General features: G+C 42.4%; 1 protein-coding gene across 5 annotated transcripts in view; it reads right to left on the bottom strand.

The window, feature by feature from the left end:
• ARHGAP10 (Rho GTPase activating protein 10) overlaps window positions 1–24,458 on the bottom strand; it is a 626,731-nt gene that overhangs the window by 277,831 nt on the left and 324,442 nt on the right. For all 5 annotated transcript variants that reach the window (XR_003857144.1, XM_029604362.1, XM_029604453.1 and 2 more), the window contains one exon: window positions 14,129–14,194. Coding sequence is in view for 4 of the 5 variants with exons in the window: in XM_029604362.1 (XP_029460222.1) it covers window positions 14,129–14,194 (66 nt within the window). In the remaining variant the exon portion in view is untranslated. The remainder of the gene's footprint in view (window positions 1–14,128; window positions 14,195–24,458) is intronic.

Below are 24,458 nucleotides of genomic sequence, written 5' to 3'. Positions count from 1 at the left end.
AGTGTGGAACAGTGTAATAGTAATAAATAGGTTGATTGAGATTAGTGTTTAAGTACTTTTACTGTTCTATATTGATCTAAGACGGCCTTTGTGGGAAGATATGTTTTCTTTGTGTTCTCTTCTAGATTTCTACACGTATCTACCTCAGCTTACAAGCAAGTGGCACCTGCCATTGAAGACTAATTGAGAGATGAGATTCTTGCTACTTCCTCATGGACTGTTAAGGAATAGTTAATCCCACATTCCGGCATGGGAAATTTATTTTAAATGATTGCAATATGATATTTATTTATTTATTTATTTAGAAACTTTTATATACCGGTATTAGTGGGGACATCATACCGGTTCACATATTAACAAAAGGTTTAGAAGTACATTTCAACAAGGTAGGCGAACTGGGCAGGGGGTTAACCTAGGGCAGTAGGGAAAATAGATTAAACAACAAGAAATCAACAAGAGGTCATAACAAGAAGACAACAATGTACAATGTGATTAAATTCCTTAATATAAGGATATGTATATGTTTTGTGATCTGACTTTGATTATTCCTATTTTGACAGTTTTACAGGTGCCAGGGTATTAATGTGGTACTGGTTGGTGGGAAAACAGGCAAAGCAATTCAGATGGTGTGATTAACTGGTTAACTATTAACTAATACGATTTCTTTAATTGGGTAAAATGTGTTTAATATATTCCTGTGACAGCATACAGAAGGTATTTGTATTAAATATGTTGAGGTCGAAAAATCCCTAAAATACTATAAAAATAGAAACATATTGTACCCACCTCCCAACAAAGGAGTTCAATATCTTCATTTGAAATTATTTAGTCTAACTATTTAATTGTACAACAGTGCCATTTTTGATTTGAGGTTGTTTCAGTCAAAAGGAGCACTGAGCCTAGTGCTTTGGTTCAGACTTCTCTGCAGCACGGATTTGGAAGGCCATGTGATTAAAAGGCGATTATAATGAAAGGAAGTTAAGATGCCTTATTCATCTCAAGGGGAATAAAAGTAGCTGATTGAGTGTTACTCCATTTTCTCCAAGTAAATGGAAGCTGGTGCCTCTTTTAAGGCATAATTCAATTAAGGTCTTAGTGATCTCTCACAGGGATCACATTTGTGGTTAATTGAAAATAGAGGTAGATCCTTCTCATCCCCGGAGATGTGACTGCCACCGATATTCTTCGTAGAATGTTTCTGTAATTTGTTTCCCCGCCAGTCTTTTGCTGGGTGTTACTGGAGATGGGCAGTTCCCCCCATCCTTTGGTGCGTTTTGTATTAGGTTGGTAGAAGGGACTTGTGTAACCATTGTTTCCCACCTTCTGGGTGCAGGAGGCAGTAGAGGGCCTAATTTTTCTTGAGTTTTTTTTTTTTTTTGCTTTTTTTTTTTAGGTAATACTATAAAATTTCTTTCTTAAGCTTTTCCCTGAGAACTTAAGTAAGGAATACTTTTTCAAGTGTGTTCTTCCTCAAGGAGAACAAAAATCTAATTATGTGACTTGTATTCTGATTATGGGATGTGCTATTCTATTGCATCATGCTGGTTATGGAGTGTCCCTTGGGTTTGAGCTCCCCCAAGTGGCCTAATGGAAAATTACATCACATTTAATTAGTGGCTGATTAAGTGTATTGTTGTACGTGAATACTGTATTGTTGCTAAAAGAAAGAAAGAGAACTGAAAAACTTTCCTGCTTTAAATTATTATAATTTTTTTTTCTTTGGCTGGGGGAAAAGATATAGCAGGGCATTGCCTCTGCCACTAATATTGTCCTTATTTTTCAACTACTAAAGAGTTTTTGCATTTTTTGGGATCTTCCTGCTGCTTTTCACCTTTGCTTCTTTTTTTTCTTTTTTTGTTTAATAGGTCTATAGAGTATAAATTGCTCCTGTGCATGAGCAGATGGTTTTTCTGCTCTCTGGTGGATAAATCAAGAGGTGCTTCCCATCGACTCTGTGCTTTATTGAAGAGTTCTTTTCTTCCAAGAAGACTCTATTTACCAACCAGTGAAAGAGAGAGAGAGCGGGGTGTGAGTTCATGACTAAAACTGAATTACCCACTACTGCATCAGGAACCCAGGAGATTAAACCTCTTTCCCCCACCCCACCCCCGCAGGATTAACCGGGCATTCCCAGAGGCTGGCATGTACAACGTGTAAGAGGAAGAGAAGTCCGGGATATTGAGGAGCTGCCCTGGGAACTGTGAGACACCCCCCCCCCTTAATCCTGTGCACCCAAAGATATGGGGGGGGGGAGGTTCATTTTAATATGCTATAATGAATGTATGGTTACATATAGATACTATTATATGGGAATTTGAAAATTCCTCCAAGACATGGAAGAAATGCAAAACCTTGTACCCCATACAAAAAGTTCTCTTCTCCCTGCCACTCCCGTGCAGTCTTCTCACTACCCTCCCCCAACCCCCTACACCCTGAAAGCCGAATGACGTTCCAGCTAATTCTTAGGCCCCTCTCAAATTGGGGCTAGAGCTGCCACTTCTTTTGAAAGTGACTAAAGATGTCGTCTCTATCTCCCAGCCTGCATGGGCCAAAGATATCACCACCCCATCCTTGTTCAGACTGGGCTGAAGGTACTGCCTCCACCTTACAGCCTTTTGGGCTCACAGTTGCAGCCCCTCTCCCTCTCAAGCCAGGAGCACCAAAGATGCGACTTTCTGGGCCTATATGGGTAGATGTCACCTCTTCTTCCTGGCCCAATCAGACCAGTGCCTCAGGGATCTGTACTTGGACCGGTGTTTTTCAATATATTTATAAATAATCTGGAAAGGAATACAACAAGTGAAGTAATCACATTTGAAGATGATACAAATTTGTGATAAATTGCAGGAGGACCTTGTGAGACTGGAAGTTTGGGCATCCAAATGGCAGATTAAATTTAATGTGGACAAGTGCAAGGTGATGCATATAGGGAAAAATAACCCATGCTATAGTTACACAATGTTAGGTTCCATATTAGGTGCTACAACCCAGGAAAGAGATCTAGGTCTCATAGTGGATAAATACATTGAAATCGTCAGCTCAGTGTGCTGCAGCAGTCAAAAAAGCAGAGGGTTAGGAATTATTAGGAAGGGAATGGTGAATAAAACGGAAAATGTCATAATGCCTCTGCATCGCTCCATGGTGAGACCGCACCTTGAATACTGTGTACAATTCTGGTCGCCACATCTCAAAAAAGATATAATTGCGATGGAGAAGGTACAGAGAAGAGCTACCAAAATGATAAGGGGAATGGAACAACTCCCCTATGAGGAAAGACTAAAGAGGTTAGGACTTTTCAGCTTGGAGAAGAGACGACTGAGGGGGGATATGATAGAGGTGTTTAAAATCATGAGAGGTCTAGAACGGGTAGATGTGAATCAGTTATTTACTCTTTCGGATAGTAGAAAGACTAGGGGACACTCCATGAAGTTAGCATGGGGCACATTTAAAACTAATCGGAGAAAGTTCTTTTTCACTCAACGCACAATTAAACTCTGGAATTTGTTGCCAGGGGATGTGGTTAGTGCAGTTAGTGAAGCTGTGTTTAAAAAAGGATTGGATAAGCTCTTGGAGGAGAAGTCCATTACCTGCTATTAATTAAGTTGACATAATAACCACTGCTATTACTAGCAACGGTAACGGTAAGACTTAGTTTTTGGGTAATTGCCAGGTTCTTATGGCCTGGATTGGCCACTGTTGGAAACAGGATGTTGGGCTTGATGGATCCTTGGTCTGACCCAGTATGGCAATTTCTTATGTTCTTATTTATAAGATTGTATGTCCCCCGAAGATCCAACCCGGTGAAGACAAACTCCTCAAAGTCAAACAATTCAAATATCAGTAGCAAGGATATTTATTTTTTATGGTGATGGCATTCAAACCCCGGTAATCAATACACAGGCGCAAAAAAACCCATATTTATTGCCAATGAAGAAGAATCCTGCTCCAGTAAGCGAAGTAAACAGCCTGATGTACTCCGACATTGCTTCCGTCTCGGGGATGGATAGTGGGTGCACTCTACCCAAAGGCGGTATTTTGCCTGGCATTAAGTCCATGGTGCAAATCGTATCTGCAATAGGGTGCGAGTGTCTGTTCGTTTTTGCTAAAGACATCTGCAAATGACACATAAGGAAAAGGCAAACCTGGAAGAACTGGGAGATCTGATCTGAAAACAATGCGTGCTCCAGGAGAGGATATCTCCAGTTCTCCTGTGCTGTAACCAGGGTAGACCAAGCAGAAGTGGATTGACTGCTTTCTGAAGCACAAAAATTGAAATACCTTCTTCAAGCAGGATCCCTCTCATGAATGACATAGGGCCTGTAGCATAGCGAGGGTCCTTCGTTTTCAGTTTAAACCTATTTTCACCCATAAATTCCCAGATTTTTCCCAAAGATGACATTCAGTTTAAAACCGATATTCGCCCTAATTTTAGGCTGATTAAAAAAAACTGCTCCAGAGCTGCAGATGCAGCGTTTCAAGGCCTCCAGCAACTGCTGGAGGCCAGTGTGGGCCAAAGCGCATGTGGTATTTCAAGTCCCATCCTCCACCAGTGAAAGCTCTCGCCCTCCAGTGCCACCCATGCAATGTTTTAAGTCCCAACTCCTCACCCTCTAGGCAGCCAAAGTGCCTGCTATCTGGTGCTGCGAATACATTTCAAACAGGCCCTGTCCACTAGAAGCACTTCCTAGCAGGCTCCCTGGCCCTGCATAAAAGCAGACCTGCAGTGCTGCAGGGCACAGGAGCCTCAGTAAGCAGGCTGCCGAGAGACAGAGAGAGAGAGAGAGAGAATCGAAGCCTGGAGCCACCACAGGTAAGGATGAATGCTGTTGCAATGTTGGGGGAAGGGGGAGAATGGGGTAGGGGGGAGAATGGGGGAAGAGGGATTCTCAGAGGGTTGGGAGGAGAGAGAGGAGGGCATGTTAGGCAGAGGATGGGGGTAGAAATGGTGATGCTGCTGAGTGGGTGGGTGGGAGAATTTGTTGCTGTTTTATTATCCTGGCTTCTGTCCACCAAAATAAACTCCGATATTTATCTGGAACAAGGAGTCATTTTTGTCAACTATTTTTCTCTTGTTTTTGTTCTTATCATAATAATAAACCCTAATAAAAACAAACAATAAAAACCGAAAATGAAGGTCCCTAAGTATAGCGATGGTTTCTGACAAGAGTTCTCCATAGACTGAAGAAACACAGACATGATTTTTCAATGGTACATGAAATTTTTCCACCAGGGCTTCAGCGATGAAATTGCAGGAGGCGCCAGAGTCCAAAAAAGACTTCTGAGAAGAATTCCTTACTTCCGAAGTCCAATTGAACAGTCAATACAATTTGATGTGGGGGAGGAAGGTGACTTCTCTGGACAGGAAGAGGTATAATAATCCTTGCCTGCACAGTATAAACAGAGGTTGGGCAACCTTCACTGGCACTTTTCCTCTTCTGATAACTTGGATCTCCCTAGTTGCATGGGTTCTTCCTTGGGATACGGACTGTGAAGGGGGCTGGACAGAGGACAGCATAGGTCTTTGAAAGCTGGGGGCCAAGCAGGTACCATGTCTGGGGGACTACCCTTCTTGGGACCTCTCTTGAAATCGAATGATCAATTTTCACACACATGGATACAAGGTCATCCAGTTTGGCGGGCCAATTCATCCTTGACCCTGTCCGATAAAGTCTGTCAGAATACAGCTATCTGGGCCTCTTCATGCCAAGAGAGCTCAGAGGCCAGGCTATGGAAGTGTACAGCGTATTTCCCAACACTCATGGACCCCTGTCTCACGCAGAGTAATTCTGAGGCTGAAGAGGATGCTCAAGCGGGCTTGTCAAAGAGATTCCTGAAGCGGGTCAGGAATACATGGAGATTGCACAGACTGGGGTCATCTCTCTCCCATAAGGGAGAAGCCCATGCCAGAGCCTGACCAGACAGCAGAGATATTCTAAAAGCCACTTTCGCTCGTTCAGGTGCAAAGTTAATTGGCTGGAGTTCAAACTGAATCAGGCACTGAGGACCTTGGGATTGCCATCATAACAAGGAGGCAGAGGGAGGCAAGGCAAAGAAGTAGTCAGAGACGAGATAGGGGCAGCGACCAGCTGTGGAGACATTGGGGTTGGTATAGCCATAGGTAGGGATGACTGCAATTCATTTAGCTACAAAGAAAGGTAGTGTAATCTTAATTTTGTATTATTGCTGGACCGTCTATGAAAGGTCCCGAAGAAACTCCAGCAGGGGAAAGTCAGCCAGGTCTTATGGCCTGAGCAAACTGTCAGAAGTTTGGAAGGATGAACCCTGGGACCACTGACTGACAGGACAAAGGCACGGTACAGCATCATGAAGCAGAGACTTGGTCGGACAAGAAAGGCTGAGGCAGGCGGAGTCCCCTCAGAAGCAGGAGACAAGCAAGGATCCAGGGCAGGCAGCAGACAGAAGCAAGGTCAGGAACTAGGCTGGGTCTATGGCAGTGGGAATCAGGAACTGCTAGATGCAAAGGAATGAAGAATCAGGACCTGTTGCTCAGGCACCAGCCCAGAGAAGTGCGTTTTCTTTTATGTTAAAGCAGTACTTATGTCATCAGTCTGCGCCACAGGAAATCCTGGGTGCTGGCCGATAAAGCTGGTGAGTTGCTACGGGTTCTTACTCAGAGCAGCTGGATGCAGAAGAGGAGCCGGACACTGGGAACCATGCTGGGAGGCCTCAGAAGGTCACAGATCACTGTGCTAGACCTTGGACCATGAGCTACAGGACGGAGACCACAGTGCAGCACCCCATGATTGGCGGCATGTTACACTTCTTGCATTCCCTCATCACTAGCTCAGCTTTTATCACGTTTTTCCCCAGTTACAACACAGAAAAATGATCCCTCCTGCTGCTGGTGGTTAGGTTCACATGCCTACGGACAGCTTAAAGGTGGTGAGGGAGTGAGGGAAAGCACATTTAGGAAAATGCATGCTCTTTCTGATACTTTGCTCTCGAATAGAAAACAATCCAAAATCCTAATTTATTTGATTTATATTCCACCTTTCAGCCATTTCAAAGGGGATTACATTTAGATACTGTAGGTATTTCCCTGTCCCCAGAGGCTCACAATTTGAGTTTGTATCTGAGGCAATGGAGGATAAAGTGACTTGCCCAGGTCACAAGGAGAGGCAATGGGATCTGAACTCTGGTTTTCCTTGTTTGTAGCCCTCCGAACTAACCACTAGGCTCTATTTTATCTGGTGAGTAGGTACAACTGCTAAATATTTTGTGAATATTATGGTAGTATTTTGTACTGGTAATGCTGATCTTCCAGTGTAAATCTCTGGTATTTCCTTTGTATTTTGTTGATTGGGATATGAGTTTTAGTGACTTTGAGATCCCAGGAAGTTAATCAATCTCCTTTTTGAAGGAGTGGAAGAACTGAATCTAAGGAATTCATTTTGAATTTTTATTTATTTATTTATTTTTAGAAAGAAGTTAAATTCCTGGAGATCTCCTGGGTTTTTTTCAGGATTAGGAAGTAGCTGAAATAGAATCCTGTCCCTCTCTAAATTTGTGGAATAGGCTGAATGTCTTTTGATTATAGAAGATATTGTGATTTTTTTTGAGTATCTCTAAACTGTTGGCCTGAATGATGATAACATGGAGGATTCTGTGGAGGTAATTCTTTGATAATCTTTAATACCCATTTATCTGTAACAGACAGACTCCACTGAGTTTTGAAATATTCAAGTCTTCCCCTACTGGTATGTCTGCAAGTTAGTTTTGGTTGCTAACTAATTTGAAGTGAAACCCCCAAGAAAGTTTTCTGCAGAGGCTGCAGTTCCTCTTTATTGATCTAGAGTGCTGCCGATTTATTGCTTTTGTGCCTGATGAAGTTGATGCATTATCATTGGGCATTGTCTTTAATATTGATATGTGAGAGAAGAAGGCCTTTTGTATGGTTCTTATTTGTATCTTCTTTGAGATGAAGTAGCTAGTTGTGATGTAGGAAGAAACTGCAGAGTTGAATTTTGTTCTTTAATTGCTTCTTGCCTCTTTTACTTCTATTCAAATAAATTGTCGCCCGTACATGGAATGTCTGCCAATTTCTCATATACATCCTTCTTTGAGTCCAGATGACCTAAGCCAAGCTAGCATTTTTGCTGCAATGATTGTAGCGGATGTTCTTGAAGCTGTGACAAAAGAATCATAGGACCGTTCAAAAAGCTAGTCCCAACTTACCATCTCTCCGGGACTCAGCCAGCACTGACGATCCTCTCACCCAGCACGCTAAAGGCAAGCTCCGCAGGGGCTTCACAGAAGGCAGATCACTATCGCAGCTTTCGCTGCTGCCTGAATTGAAGGAACACCGCGGGACGCCCCTCCCCCCACCCGATCACAGCAGGCGACAAGGAAATACTCAAGGCCTACCAGAAAGGCCTCTGATCGGCAACTACACCACCTGACCTGCAGCTAAGCCAGCCCTCTGACATCACCGGAGGGGGCCGGGTGAGTGAATTTTAAATTTACATTCGCCCCGGGTGCCCCCCCGAATCACCAGAGGACCGTTCAAAAAGGTAGTCCCAACTTACCATCTCTCCGGGACTCAGCCAGCACGGACGATCCTCTCACCCAGCATGCTAAAGGCAAGCTCCGCAGGGGCTTCACAGAAGGCAGATCACTATCGCAGCTTTCGCTGCTGCCTGAATTGAAGGAACACCGCGGGACACCCCTCCCCCCACCCGATCACAGCAGGCGACATGGAAATACTCAAGGCCTACCAGAAAGGCCTCTGATTGGCAACTACACCACCTGACCTGCAGCTAAGCCAGCCCTCTGACATCACCGGAGGGGCCGGGTGAGTGAATTTTAAATTTACACTCACCCCAGGCGCCGCGCGCCGTGCGAGCGCATCCAAAGGAGCAGGCCCCTTTGCGCGCTCCTTCGTGCAGCCCATTCAAAGCAGCCCATAATTCTTACCCACCCCAAACTCCTACCTTCCTCTTCCCGCTCCTTCCAAATGCTAAAAAAAAAAAAAAAAAAAATTGAAGATGAACAAGATCTCTTCTCCAATCAACCCTCCCACTTCCTTCTAAGGAACTCTCAACACAAAAAAAACATTCTTCTTCGAAACCTCTACACAACGTAAAAAAGTCAACCTCCATCAAAAACAACACACACATCCAACTCTCAAGCTATATGCTTCTCTCATTTATACTTATCAATACTCGCTCAATAATTTAAAAAATCCCTCTATTCAATGACCTACTCAGCGACTGCAAACCAGATTTCATTGCAATCATGGAAACCTGGCTAAAAAACACAGATTCCGTCCTAATAAACCAACTATCCAACCAGGACTACAACATCTCATCAATTCCCAGAAAAAATAAAAAAAAGGAGGAGGCTTAATGCTTATATCTAAAAAAACCTTCAACTAAAACTTCGTCCATCTACCAATCCTCCACCTTTTGAAATTGCCTTATATGACTCACCAAAACGTCAGATATGCATCGTTTACTCTCCACCAGGAGCACTTGAGAAAAACTGCTCACCTCTAATTGAATTTCTCATAAACAACATCTCCCTCAACAAACCCATCATCTTACTTGGCGACTTCAATATACACTTCAACTTACCCTTCCAATCAAAAACCTGCCAAACAATCATTGATGCACTATCAGCTCTAAATCTTGAACAAATAATCCAATCTCCAACTCACAAAGCAGGCCACACAATTGACCTCATCTTTATCAACACTGAAATTTGGAAATCAATCTCTACTCACACTACAGAAATACCATGTTCTGACCATCACCTAATCCAAGCTAAACTACTCACCAACCTCAACCTAAAAACACTTCAAAGCACCCCAAAAATAATATCTTACCGTCCACCATTTAACACAGATCTCCTACAAAAATCTTTTCAATCAGAACTAAAAAACATCAACCTATCTAACGCAGATAATGCTATCTTATCATGGCTGAATATCACAAAAAAAGTAGCAGACAACATCAATCCCATCATTACAAAATATAAACAACAGTCCAAACACAACAACCAATGGTACAATGAAAATATCAGAACTGCCAAACATCTACTCAGAAAAAAAAGAAAGAGAATGGTGGAAAAACAAAAACCCTACCACACTAAATAACTATCGGAACAATCTAACTCAATACAAAAATATCATCAACAATGCAAAAAAGAATTTCTTCTCCAATAAACTCTCCAAATTTCATCATAACCCCAGAATGCTATTCACAATAGTTCAAAAACTTACCAAAACCACCCAAGATTCTACATGCACCAAACATGGAAGTGACGCCTTTGCGGACTTCTTCAACAACAAAATAGCTCATCTCATCCACTCCAACATAACCAACAACAAACTCAACAGCATGATAACTTCATCCTGGTCAAACTTTGACATCTCCTCCACTCTTGAAATTAAAACTATTATAAACAAAATGAACCCAGCCAACCATCCCATTGGACACCATCCCAATAACCTCCCTCAAAACAATTGAACCAACCATTGCTAAAACCATCACCAAAATCGTCAATTTATCATTGACCGAAGGCTACTACCCCAAATGCCTCAAATCTGCTGTCATCAAACCAATCCTCAAAAAGAACAACCTGGATACAGAAATCCTCACCAACTACCGCCCCATATCAAACCTTTCATTCCTAGCCAAAACCATTGAAAAAGTTGTACACACCCAACTAGATGATTATCTGGAGTCAAACATCCTACATCCATCCCAAGCAGTACATGAAGGAGGTGCAAACCGAAATATGGAAAACATCCTTTTCTGTCACACCAGTAGCTAAAAATATTAACACCAAATACACAGGCCTATTCAGAACGGTGCGCTCAGGCCAAGCACACAGTTAGCCCCCTTTTGGAAGCGCGTTTTTTTTTTTTTTTACTAACTTTGTGTTTATACATTTCACTGTGAAATCCTTGTTGTGACTGCTGGTTTTCTTTGTAGATTTAAACATTGTTTGCTAAATGTCCTTTTCACTAGAATAACCTTATGCTTTGGGTAAGCTGTTCATATATACTGCTCTGTCTACTTTTCAGATGCTTAATATCCATTTTATATTGTTGCTTTTCTGAATTTGATTTTTACTTTTTTGCCAGGTTCTCTCCCAATGTAGTTTTTGCGAAACACTGCCCGAGTCGGGGGACTGCTGACTCTTGCATATGAGTTTTTTGGCTACATGCTGACACATTACAAGCTATGTTTAATAAAATTGCAATAAACTTTTTATGATCCCTATGGACATTGTCAGTGGTTTATATCCTTCCTCCTTATATGTTAGTTGACTTCGATAGTTGGATTCTTCGCCAGTCCCTGTTGCTGTCTGCTTTTAGTACCAAACTAAGCTGGACTAATGTGTTAAATATGGGTTTCCCTATTTCTTCTTCTAACAAACATGTGCATTAGTCATCTTCATCACATAATCTCATTAGTACTCACAGAGAATCACTGAATTCTTCACAGTAAGAAATTTCCAAAAGCAGCTACAGGATCTCCCATAATGTAATTAGTGTGCATGCCTCCTCCCAGGTGTCTCTTGGCAAATGCCTAGAAGCATTCCCATGGCAAACAAGCACCCATGGTAACAGATGGCTCTGAGAACTGGAAGAACTAACATGCCAAAAGAGATTCCCCAAATCACTTCAAGTCTTTCCCTTCAAGTCATGTCAAGGAAAATCACTCCTTCCCAGTCCGAACTCAGGCATATATCTACACAGGGCACACTACCCCTAGAAGTCATTTCTCCAAACACTTACTTAAAGAGATAAGCAAACATAATGCCATCTACGTCTGTACCACCATATCCTAAAGTAGTGGTTCTCAATTCAGAACTTGAGGCACCCCTAACCCGCCAGATTTTCAGGATATCCACAATGAATATGCAAGAGATAGACTGGCATACAATGGAAGCAGTGCATGCCAATCTAGCTCATGCATTTTCATTGTGGCTATCTTGAAAACTCGACTGGATAGATCTGTCTCGAGGACAGAGTTGAGAACCCCTGTCGTAAGCATAAATTACTAGTGGCATATGGACAGAATTTAGGGCATAGGCCACACTCGTGTGGCGGTTGTTTTAACATCAAGTCCCCTAGGTCCTCTGCATAGCCTGTCAGATAGACCTGGCAGTGTGGTTGCCTGCAAGTTCCATTAAGACTTCTAGCATTTCATATTATCCACTTTGCCATCTATTCTAGCAGCCCTAATGCTCACTGCTGAATCATTCAAGTAGGATGCTTCAAATACGTGCCACTAAGTTGTGCTTCTGCTATCGCTTCATTTGTTATTGCAACTGAAGATCCTCTGTGTTTATCCCATGCCCTCTCGAAGTCTGACACTGTCTTAACCTCCACAACCTGTCCCAGGAAGTTGTTCCATGCATCCCAGCTGTTGTGTGAAAAAATATTTTAATAAAAATATAGCACAAGCAGCCCACTTCCTGTCTTCCACCCCCCCTCTCCAAGGTTGACAGCACTAGCACAGTTACTGCTCAGCTTCGTCCTTCATACAATCCCAGGCTTCCATTTTCTTAAACAAAAAAAAAAAAACTTCACTAACAATATTTTCTGAGGAGTGAGTTTGGCCCAGCTACTTTCTCCTACTCCTCTGGGCTTCCAGAAAGCCACAGCACCATCAGTCTTCATTAGCTAGGACTCAGGTTCCCCCAGCCCCAGACAGTCTGAGAAGCAAATGCTGCGTTCACAAATTGAACCCAATCTCCCACAGATGGCGCTGCCACTGAGCCATGAGCTAGGCTTCCAAGTACTCTCATTTTCAGAAACATCTATTCTGGGGGATAATTTTGTAACAGCGCACACAAGTAGTCCAGAAAATACATGCAAAGATTATGCCCATTTTCAAAGCTTTGACAACGATCCCACTGAAGCTTTACCCATATACACAATGACACCTGCTAAAATGTATGCAGATTTTTTTTTTTCAGGAAAATTTGTATTCATGCGTTTTAAAATCCAAAATTCTGCACATAAGTGGAAAACCCCTCCTCCACCTCCGGAAACAGCTCCACTCCATCCATGTTAACTTGTTTGCATTTATAGATCACTCCCACACAACAAGGTGACCCAGGGCTGTCTACAGCATATTATCAAGTTACAACTGAATAATCATCAAACCCTAACATACAGGCCGATACAGTAAAAGTTGCGGGAGAGCGGGCGTGTGCTCTCCCGGCACGCACAGGCCACTCTCCTATTCGTGCGATTCAGTAACAAAAAATATTCAAATTAGGGCCCGCAGTAAAAAGAGGCGCTAGGGATACTAGCGCGTCCCTAGCGCCTCTTTTTTGACAGGAGTGGCGGCTGTCAGCGAGTTTGACAGCCGATGCTCAATTTTGCCGGCGTCAGTTCTCAAACCCGCTGACAGCCACGGGTTCGAAAACCGGACGCCGGCAAAATTGAGCATCCGGTTTTCAACCCGCGAGCCGATTTTAATTTATTTTTATTTTTAATTATTTTTAACTTTTGGGACCTCCGACTTAATATTGTCAGGATATTAAGTCGGAGGGTATACATAAAAGCAGTTTTTACTGCTTTTCTGTGCACTTTCCCGGTGCCGGCAGAAATTAGCGCTTACCTTTGGGTAGGCGCTAATTTCTGAAAGTAAAATGTGCGGCTTGGCTGCACATTTTACTTACTGCAGGAATAACTAATAGGGCCATCAACATGCATTTGCATGTTGCGGGCGCTATTAGTTTCGGGGGGTTTGGACGTGCGTTTTCGACGTGCTATTACCCCTTACTGAATAAGGGGTAAAGCTAGCGTGTCGAAAACGCGTGTACAAATTTTCCCGGGGAAAAAAAAAAAGTCTGCATACATTTTAGCAGGTATCCTTGTGTATATGGGTAAAGCTCCACTGAAGCACACTGTACTGTATCGGCCTGAGTGAGCCTAACCAAACCAGGGAAAGACAGGGCTAAATGATGCCTAAATCCTATCCCTCCCTCCCCCCAACCTCAAATCGTCTCAACATCAACAGAATGCCTCGGTTGACCTGCACATCCGGCAGGACATTTTTTAAAAGCCCATTTCTGCGGGTAAAACACGGTTTTACTCATTGAAATACTTCTGATCAATGTACCAGAACAACAACGTGAATGTTACCTCGTGTTTCAACCGCACCGATACATTTTCTCACAATTGTGAATCCGGTTTCATCCAACTGCGCCCCTAACAGAGGAAAAAAAAATAGTTGTTATAATACGACTCCTGCTTTTAGGCATTTAAAATGTATGAATTTCGGTGGTGATTTAAAGCTATTTTACAGCTTTATGTAGATACAAAATGAAATCGGGATTTTTTGGGGGGGGGTGGATTCCCCGCCCATCCCCATCATTACTCCTCCCTAACAGTGCTCGACTCCCTCCCTACCCCTTTGCTCCATTCTGTCTTACTCCCAAGTTCCATGGCTCGCCTGCCCAAGCCAGGGGGAAGAGAGGAAAAGCCCATGGGCTAAGAACCTGTGCAGCTGATGACTCTTCTGTACGGAAAAGACGCAAATACAGGTCCAAAGGTAGACAGGGGGGTGAGGGTGGTGAGAGTACTGGGGGCAGCAGTGCTCTCCGACTGTTTATTTAAATTTCTTTTCTTTTTTTTTTTTTTTTGCGCAACCGAGAGGGTTTTATCAGTGTTTATCCAGTTAAAATCTAAAGACAAAAGCTCTGTACTAAAGCAAGGCACTATTATTTTGTTGTCATACACAGAAATAGGGCCCTTGGGGTTTCACGCTGCTCTCTGCACGCCCTCAGCGCTTTTCTGTGGTGATAACGTCACTGCGCAACAGGGAGTCCTTCGTTTTGACTGTGGGGGGTTCTGCTCTCAAAACAAAACAAAACAAAAAAAAAAAAAAAAGGCAAAGCACCAGGCAAGTCAAACTCAAAAGATCCCCATTCTATTCCATACCAGTTCCAAAGTTTTGTCTGGTCCAGAAAATGAACTGTCTTCAGGCATATCCTTTCTTGGATCGAATATAATTTATTGATTGAATTTGATATACCATATGTAAAAACAAATTATACAGGTAGTTTACAATAAAATTTAATACAAAATACAAACAGTAAACAACTAACACAGGGAGGAGTTGATGAGAGATATCCCTCGGAGAGAGGGAAAGGCCACGGGACTGTGACGGGGCCTTCGCTGCACCCAGGAGGTCATGGGAACATCCTCTCAGTACGCGACCCCAGTGACATCATCTACTGGGGCCCGGACTGCCCGATAAATTCGGAAGGACTGCGGCAGAGAACCGGAGGAGTCGGTGAGAGATATCCCTCGGAGAGAGGGAAAGGCCACGGGACTGTGATGGGGCCTTCGCTGCGCCCAGGAGGTCGTGGGAACATCCTCTCAGTACGCGACCCCAGTGACGTCATCTACTGGGGCCCGGACTGCCCGATAAATTCGGAGGGACTGCAGCGTGCAGCCACCGGGGCGCAGCCGAAGCCGCGCGCCAAAGGGGCACGCCCCTCCTGAAAATGTTTCTTTTTCCTTTTACACCTATATATGGGTAGGAAAAGGAAATTCAAGCTGTTTACTTCGTCACCGGGGGCCTCTATGGTTAGAGGACCTATGGACCTTCATGTGGATCGTAGGGTAAGCTATTTTCCCAGGAATATTCCTGAAATTTCATTTTCCTTTGGTTCCCCCGAAAGTCCAGGCCCAGTGCAGATATCCCAACTACAGATGGAATCGTTAGAAGTAGTCCCTCAAGATATTAATCCTGAGGGAACATTACCTGTAATTAATTCTCCTAGCAATATGGTTACTGAGGGGGAACAGATCGAACCTGGTTTACAGGCAACATCGGAACCCCCTCAAGATAATTTAAATTTAGTAAGTATTGATCCTCAAAAAGTTACTTTGGGTGGTGTTTGGAAAGTCTTAATGGATATGCAAAAATTTCTTATAAATTTTACCACTCAGTTTAATAATGTAACCTTGGAGATTAAAAAAGTTGCGGATAAACATGAAGTACGCTTGAATCAGTTAGAAGAAACGTCTAAAATGGTAAATGTGCAAATACCTGCGATACAGGCATCAAATACTGCTTTCATTAAAGATAGCTTAATAATACATAGACAACTGGAAAATATTGAGAATGAGAATAGAAAGAAAAATCTTAGACTGTTAAATTTTCCAGTATCTAGACTCCTGTCTACTATAGAATTATTTAATAAATATCTATCAGAAATATTGTCTATTACCTCAATAGAGGAAAAGAATATTTCTAAAATATATTATGTTCCTAAAACAAAGATTAGGCCTCAAAACGATTTGGAAGAAATGGATGTAATACAAAGAGAATCACCTAATTTAACTTCTTTCTTAGAGGCATCAACAGATGACATACTGGAAAGAGCGACTCTTTTGGTCTCTTTTTGTAGTGAAAAGGATAAAAACTTGACACTACAAAAATATTTCAAAAATAAAGATTTTGTATTTTGTGGCCAAAGAATTCAAATCTTTCCAGATGTCTCTCACACTACGCAACTCAGAAAGAAACAATTTCTAGCTTTGAAGTCAAGGGTACTAGCTATTGGAGCGACTTGTTTACTTCGATTTCCTTGTAAATGTTCTGTGATTTATCAGAAGAATAAATTTATTTTCCAAGATCCTGTCCATTTAGAGACTTTTTTGACAGATAAAGAAGTTAGTTGAGATATATATCTGCACAAAGAAATGAATGATGCTCTCAATTAATTTGCTGATGCAAAATGTATATTTGGTTTCCTTTTTTTCTTATGTGTATCCTCCCAATTATGAGGACTTCTTTTTTTATGTGTACTTATAATGTGATAACTTGTTTCATGGAATTTACTTGTACACAGGAAAAATTTCTTATTTTGTGCAAATGTATAAATTTGTGTAAAATGAATAAAATATAAATAAAAAACAAAAAACAACTAACGCAATCAAAATATACATATACAAACTAATATACCGAGGTTCATCTGAATGTGCAGTGCCTGGCATTTGAACTGCCCTTCATGATTTTATCTCATTCTGGTCCAGATGCACCCATTTTTTTCTTATTGCTTCTTACTCCTGGGGGTGAAAGGGAGAGGAGTAGGGGAGCCATGAGACTCTGTCCCCCCCCCCCCCTTGTACACAGCTGCCAGCAGAGGGCGCTGTGATATGGCATGATCCTGTCTATAAGTCAGAAGTGGAACAGTTGTTGAACCAGGAGCAATGATAGCAGATAGATAGTGTAGTACAAAGGAAGAAGGCAAAAACTGATTGTCCTGAATAGGGAAAAACCTTGCAGGCAGTCACACAAATCGCTGCTGACCAACTGGGCAGACTGGATGAGCCTAATGATCTTTATTTTTTTAAATTCATTTGCTATGTGTAACAGGCCATCAGAAGCCTTACAAGTCCCTGCACATAAAGGCAAGCCCTTAAAAACCCAAGACAGGACCCGTTTGAGACAAAACAGTTAAAGCTAAGATGGCTGCCCCATGGACTACATTTCCCAGGTTCCCTATTAACCAGGGCTGTGGGAATCTGAACAGGGAGGAGCTGAGATGGGATGGAGTCAGCACTATGTCAATAGGCTACCAGGTGAAATAAAAGGGAAGTGTCTGCAGTAGCTAGAAGCCAGCAAATGGGAAGAAGAGTACAGCTTGCCAGCCTAGGGAAGTGGAAGAGACTGTGCTTATGGAACCCATTCAGTCAGAGTTAAGTTAATCTTTATAGCTATTAAGAGAGAGACCTTTTTCCTCACTTAGAGCCAGATTCATTAAAGCTTTTCTCCAATTTTGTTTCTATGGGAAAAAACTTAGTAATCAGGTTAATTAGGTTTTAGAAAAAACATGTAAGAAGATAAGCAATGTTGTGTTTCTGTGGGAGGTGAGACGGTGAAACACAGGCTGCAGCTGTGATTTAGGTTCTAGGGAACTGAACTACTCTAGATTGTTTAAAAGCTGCATTTTGGCTCCTAAAGAACAAAAGATGCTATAGGTTAATTGGAAAGCTATGCATTTGAATCCTAAGGAACTGAAGTTGTCATTAATTGCATAGCAGTAATGTTTTAATGCTGAGGAACTGAACTGCACTAGATGGTTTAAAGGCCGTATGTTTTTCTCTTTTGCCTGTGAAAACTGAAACAGATCTACATTCATTGAATAGCTGTGCATTTGAATCCCAAAGAACTGAAGATATCATTAATTGGGAATTACAGGTGCTTTTGATTCTGAAGACCTGAACAGATAGAGATTGTTTAAAAGCTGTACTTAATTTGATTGAGACTGCTATGCATTACTTAGAAAGTTATCTATTCTTCAATCCTTAGAGAGACTGAAATCGTATATAAACAGTGTTTTGACCAATGAAACTGGGGTAGTCCCACTTTAATTTTACAGGTCTGGTATCTGATAATAAAAGGAGAACCTCATAAAAGGCAGAACACCTCTAGCTCAGACCAGGAGTAGGTTTCATTCCCAGCCATGAGGACAGCAAGCCTTTTAGTGCTTATGTTGAAATAGGGGAGAAGCAGTTACCAAGCCTTAAGGCCCTTAATCGTGCCTTAAGATACAAGCAAGAGGGGAAGCTAAAGATGGGCAAACCCCCTTGTGCTTGTAAATGTGAGTCCCAGTGACCAGTCCACAAGGAGACTAAAGGCACCAGAGGAGACATGACCAGAGACCGCGAACATTGAGGGTGCTAAAGATGATGTGCCAAAGGCCTGACCATGAGGACTGGATGCAGGTAAGACTGGGCACACTCAAGGCTTGTCTGACAGCCCTTGACCACATGTTTACACTTCCACAGAATTGGTCTCCGTCCAGGCCCAAGCCGGCCAAACTCAGCCAGCAGACCCGAATGCACCCTAACACTCCGCCTACATCTCACTATGTTACTATGTAAATTCAGTAGTGTGATTGCACACAAGAGCTTGGAACCCTCCCGATCTGACCAGGAAAAATAGGGGAAAAGGAAAAACCTGTGGACAAAGCATGAAGTCAGAGAAACAAGACGGAAAGGGCAAAGATAAAACCACAGAGGGGAAAGCAGCTGCAGTAAAACATGGGAGGAAGAAATTCAGAAAAAAAAATGGCAAACAGTAACAGCAAAAGAGAAATAGGCAGACATAGAATGAAACAAAACTGAAGCAAATGCAGAAGAGAAAAAGACCAGAATGAAGGCAATCGCAAGGAGAAAGGAGAAAGGTGCAAGAAATGCAAACAAAGGAAACATAATATTGGAAAACAAGGAGGTGGAGATATTGTAAAGAATACAAACCCACAAAATACAACACAAGTTTAAAAAAATGTCTCCCTTCTTAACTTTTTATATCGGGAAGTTACGGGAAGAGTGCACCGGCGAGGAGTGTTCTCAGCAACTGGGCTCTGTCTGACACATCATCTCTAATCAGAACATGTCAGAAAACTGTAGCTTCACACAATAACCTGTACCGAATTCATTAGAATAATAAGTAAAAAGGATCAAAGGGAGATGGTAATAATCAGTTAAGAAGAAAATCCACAGGGATTTTGTGATTATATGAACCTTAAAAAATCCACGTTCCACGTTAACATTTTATGCATTTTTCCCAAAGCTCAGGTCTTTTATTAATTCCTCACACAAAAGATCATAAGAAGTACAATGTTGGGTCAAAACAAGGTCCATCAAGCCCAGCAACTTGTCTCTGACAGTGGCCAGTCTGGATCACGAATGTCTGGCAGATCCCCAAGAGCTGATCTATTTCTTATATCTCACTCCCAAGGATAAGCAAGGCTAATAACTGTTTATGGATTTTTCCTTCAGGAACTTGTCCAACCCTCTTTTGAACCCCACTATGTTAGTTGCCTTGACCATGTCCTTGGGCATTAGATTCCATAGCTTGATTGTGCATGGAATGGAAAAATACTTCCTAGGATTTGTGTTAAACCTCCTGCTAGTTGTGAGTTTCATGGAGTGTCCTCTAGCCCTAATGTTAATTGAAATGTTAAATAACCGTTCCCTATTTACAGATTCCATCATACTCATGATTATATAAATCTCAATCATACCCTTCTCAGTTGTCTCTTTTCCAAGGTAAAAAGCCCTAATCTGTTTAGCCTTTCTCCATAAGGGAGTTTTTCTATCCCTTTTATTATTTTTGTTGCCCTTCTCTGTACCTTCCCTATGTCCACTATGTCTTTTTTGAGATGTATGAACAGAACTGCACACGATACTCAAGGTGTGGTCACATCATGAACCTATACAAAAGCATTATGATATCCTCAGTTTTGTTTTCTATTCCTTTCAAATAATTCCTAACATTCTATTTGTCTTTTTGACGACTGATACATACTGAGCCAAAGATTTCAAGGTATTGTCCACAAGGATTTCTGTTTGTAGTGAAAAAGCTTTCCTGTTACGCTATTATTACTGCACTGTAAAATTGCACTGATCAGACTTGCAAAACTATCTAAGGTTGCTGAAATGACAGAATGCATGCTGAAATGACAGAATATATGTAAAAGATCAAAATGTATGTTAAAGTTCAACAGTGAGTTTAGTTTTGCCTTCTGGGCTCAACTTACAAGAAACTGGAAGGCTTACAAGAGTTATTTTACTTGCCGGTGTTTGTTTTTATTTAATTAATTTATATTCACTTTGCAGCACTTCAAAACAGATTACATTCAGGTATTATGGATATTTCACTGTCCACAAACAGCTCACAATCTAAGTTTGTACCTGAGGCTACGGATGGTAAAGTGAATTGTCCAACGTCACAAGGAGTGGCAGTGGGTTTTGAATGCTAGTTTCCCTAGTTCATAGTCCACAATGGTTTAGATTCAGATACTTGGCTACCACAAGGCCCAGCAGATCCTGTGATCTTTACGTTTTATCAAAATACATTACGTGATCTACATAATTCTTTCACTTCTCATCAGTCCTTTTCCAATTTGACTATATCAGAGGCTCAAGCTTTGAAAGAACTACAACAGAACAATAATCTCATCATCAAGCCTGCAAAGGAGGAAAGACAGTGCAAATGGATAGAATCCAATATGTCGCAGAAATAGAGCGTCAACTTCAAGATCAGCGTTTTTATCAACCCCTCCACACTTATCCTACTGAGAATCTTTCTAGGATCATTGAACATACAGTGAAAGAAGGCATCAATAAAGGTTTTTTTTGACTACACATGAAATTTCTTTTTTACTTAAGAAAAATCCGGTTGTCCCAGTCTTCTATAATTTCCCAAAAATCCATAAAAACATCATTAACCCTCCGGGCCGACCCATCGTCTCGAGCAGAGGATCACTTCTGGAACCACTTTCTAAAATTATAGATTATTTTTTAGCACCATATGTAAGTCTCAAAAATCTTATATCAGAGACTCACAAGAAATGATTCAGTTTTTAGATGAGTTTCATTCAGATACCTCACAAATACTTCTGGTTACCCTTGATGTCGAAGCACTCTACACTAACATCCCACAAGATGAAATGATACAAATTGCTTTTGAAGTTTTTGAAGATAGACCTCGTCCACAAAGGATTCCATCCACTTTTTTATTGTCTTTGTTAGAAATAGCCTTGACAAAAAACATTTTTTGCCTTTGAGGGCTCCTCCTTTCAACAAAACTAAATAAATAAATAAATAAAACTGTGGGACAACAATAGGGGCCACCATGGTCCCGGATCTAGCCAATTTGTATATGGCACGTTTTGAAGATCGATGGATTTATAATAACAACCCCTACATTCAACACATTAGTGTGTGGAAACGCTACATCGATGACATACTAATGTTTTGGACTGACACTGCTGCAACTTTCTAACAGTTTCTCCTTTGGCTCAATGGACGTAACTCACACCTGCATTTCACAGCAGATATCCAAACATCCGAGATTCATTTCTTGGATATTAAAATCATCAAAACCTCTGAGAGATTTGAGACCACACTATATCGTAAACCAGTTTCTAGCAATACTTTCTTGCACTTTACTAGTGCACACTCGCGGTCACTCAAAGAAAACCTTCCTGTCAGCCAATTTTTTCGCATTAGACGACTATGTACCACTCTAACAGAGTATCAACAACAAGCAGTCGCATTAAGCGGCTGGTTTAGATCTAGGGGCTATCCTCAACACTGTATCAAACGAGCCTACACTAGGGCCAAATTCACTCATCGTGAATGGTTATTTTTACCATGCCCGGAGTCCATTGAAACATTGACTTGTGTTCTTCCATTCTCATCTATGACCTATAAAATGAAACAAATTATTTTCCAAAATTGGCACATCCTTCAACTTTACAAAGAATTTCAAGTACGACCTAGATTTGCATTTTCTTGAGGGGCCAACTTACAGGACCAATTCGTCCATTCAGATTCTTCTGCAACCCTTCAGCCTTCTACAATAGAATCTCATGCACCTCGTGGCGCCTGCACTGTGGTGTCACATAATGATAAGCACTTTGGCTCTATATTTTTCCAGGCTCAATTTTACTTTCATTTAGAGAAATGTGACTGACTGCTGCTCTATAAGAGTCATTTACCTTATTCAGTGTCCGTGTAATCTTTGGTACATGGGAAAAACCAAGCGGGCTCTTAAGACCCACCTTATTGAACACCACTCATGTATCAACACGAGCCGTTTAACCGCTCCCCTTACATCTCATTGCATTCAACATGCACACACTTTTGTCCTTGAACAATTTTTTCTGAATTGGCCCGGAGGGGATTTCAATTCCCTGTTGCTTCAAGCTGAACAACGATGGATCCACCGCCTGAGCACCGTCGATCCAGATGGTTTCAATTCAGCATTGGAACTCCAAGTGTTACGATCCCTCCTGTTGCTGCGCTACAGGAGGCATCTCACCTTTTCCTCTGGAGGCCGCTCCAAAGCCAGGGCCTTGCCTGCAAACTATCCAGGACTTGCTCCAGGGCCTGGGAGGTCTTGCTGTTCTTGAGACCTGCCTGTGGCTTGCTTGGCTCTGCTTGGACTTCCTGGTTCGGCCACGCCCTTCTCCCTAGGGGCCGGCCCACGGCACTCCACCTCAGTTATAGGGCCAGCGAGGGGCGGTCCAGGTGAACTCCTCCCAGGGAGTTGCCTGCAGTATAAAAGGACTTTCACTTCAGTTCTTGTGGGCCTTTGAATTGGGTTCCACAGTTGTCTGTGTCTTCAGACCAGTCCAGGTCCTCCGTGGTCTCGCTCGTCTTGACGGCTCCCTGTCCTGTGTCTCCGCCTGTTTCCTTGATGTTTGTTCCAGATGTTCCTGATGTTTGTTCCTGTTCCAGTTCCTGATGTTCCTACCTGCTTTAGGCTGCCAGGAGCGCAGCAACCTGCCTTAGACTGCCAGGAGTGCAGTAACCCTCCTCTTCCCTGTGCTCGTCCCGCTCCTGCGGCTGTAGGACAGGGTGGTCCGTGACCAGTCCAGCTGTGCTGGCTGTGTAGGGCGCCCTGAGAGACAGTGCCAATGTCTTCCTTCCCAGCTCCCGTCTGTGATGTCTTCAGTGTTCAAGGACTCTGTCTGCCCTCGTCCTCTGTCCGGCCTGCTGCCCAATGCCGTTACCCAGCGGCAGGTCCGAAAGGGCTTGGAACAGTCGGAGGACCGTTCATCAATCAACATTGCGTTGTTGGTTGCCATGGGCGTGCAGGTCTGGCTGAGGGTCAGACTCCGTTCTCTATTCCTGCTTCAGTTCCTGTCTAGCTATCCATGCTCGCATCGGCTCACCTCCCACGGTGTGGCTTGGGGCTCCTCCCTGAGTCTCGCCGTGGCCCAAGGGCTCACTACACCTGCTCTAGAGGTGACCGCGCTCCTCGCGCCTGCAACAGAATCCAAAAGGCCTCCAAGCCCTCGGTTCGTCAGCGATGTGGAGGACGCGCTTGTAACAGAATCCGAAGGCCCCCAAGCCTTCAGCCCGTAACACCAAGTTTTTCTGTAAAGATTTCACATTAGCTGTTCCCACAGCAACCTGATGCTCAGACGTCATCACGCTGGAAAAAGCGCAGGCTATTTAATGTTACAACCAGTTCAGGGTGGTATCTGTCCCGTAGTACTGTAATTTTTGTTGAGACCTGTTGTCCATATGAAAAAGTTTGCTACGCTGCTGACATCAAAGCTAAGTATTGTTTATAATTGTTGGGCTAGATATTAAGTCTGGTGTTCCCTTTGTCTTTAGAATATTCATCTGTCATTTAGACTCCTGAAGAAGCAACTGCTAGGTTGCGAAACACCGGCCGCTGTCGGGTCTATTATACACATACTTGGCACAGGAACAGATGGACTTAATAGTTTCAAAATTGCTTTTTCAAATCTCTTTAAGGCATATGAAATGCTATTCTAAAATCCACAAATGAGGAAAAGACCGGACAGCTCTGCCTAAAGCACAGCTCATTGTCAGGCTTGCTGATGCGGTTCTTTCATAATTTTCTTTATAATATAGTAATTTCAAATCATATTTGTCACGGTGTTGGCAATTTGATATGAAAATAATTGAA

This window comes from Rhinatrema bivittatum, chromosome 1, assembly GCF_901001135.1.
Source record: "Rhinatrema bivittatum chromosome 1, aRhiBiv1.1, whole genome shotgun sequence".
NCBI classification, from domain to species: Eukaryota; Metazoa; Chordata; class Amphibia; order Gymnophiona; family Rhinatrematidae; genus Rhinatrema; species Rhinatrema bivittatum.
The sequence above is the reverse complement of the archived record's forward strand: the minus strand, read 5'-3'. Positions and strand labels throughout refer to the sequence as shown.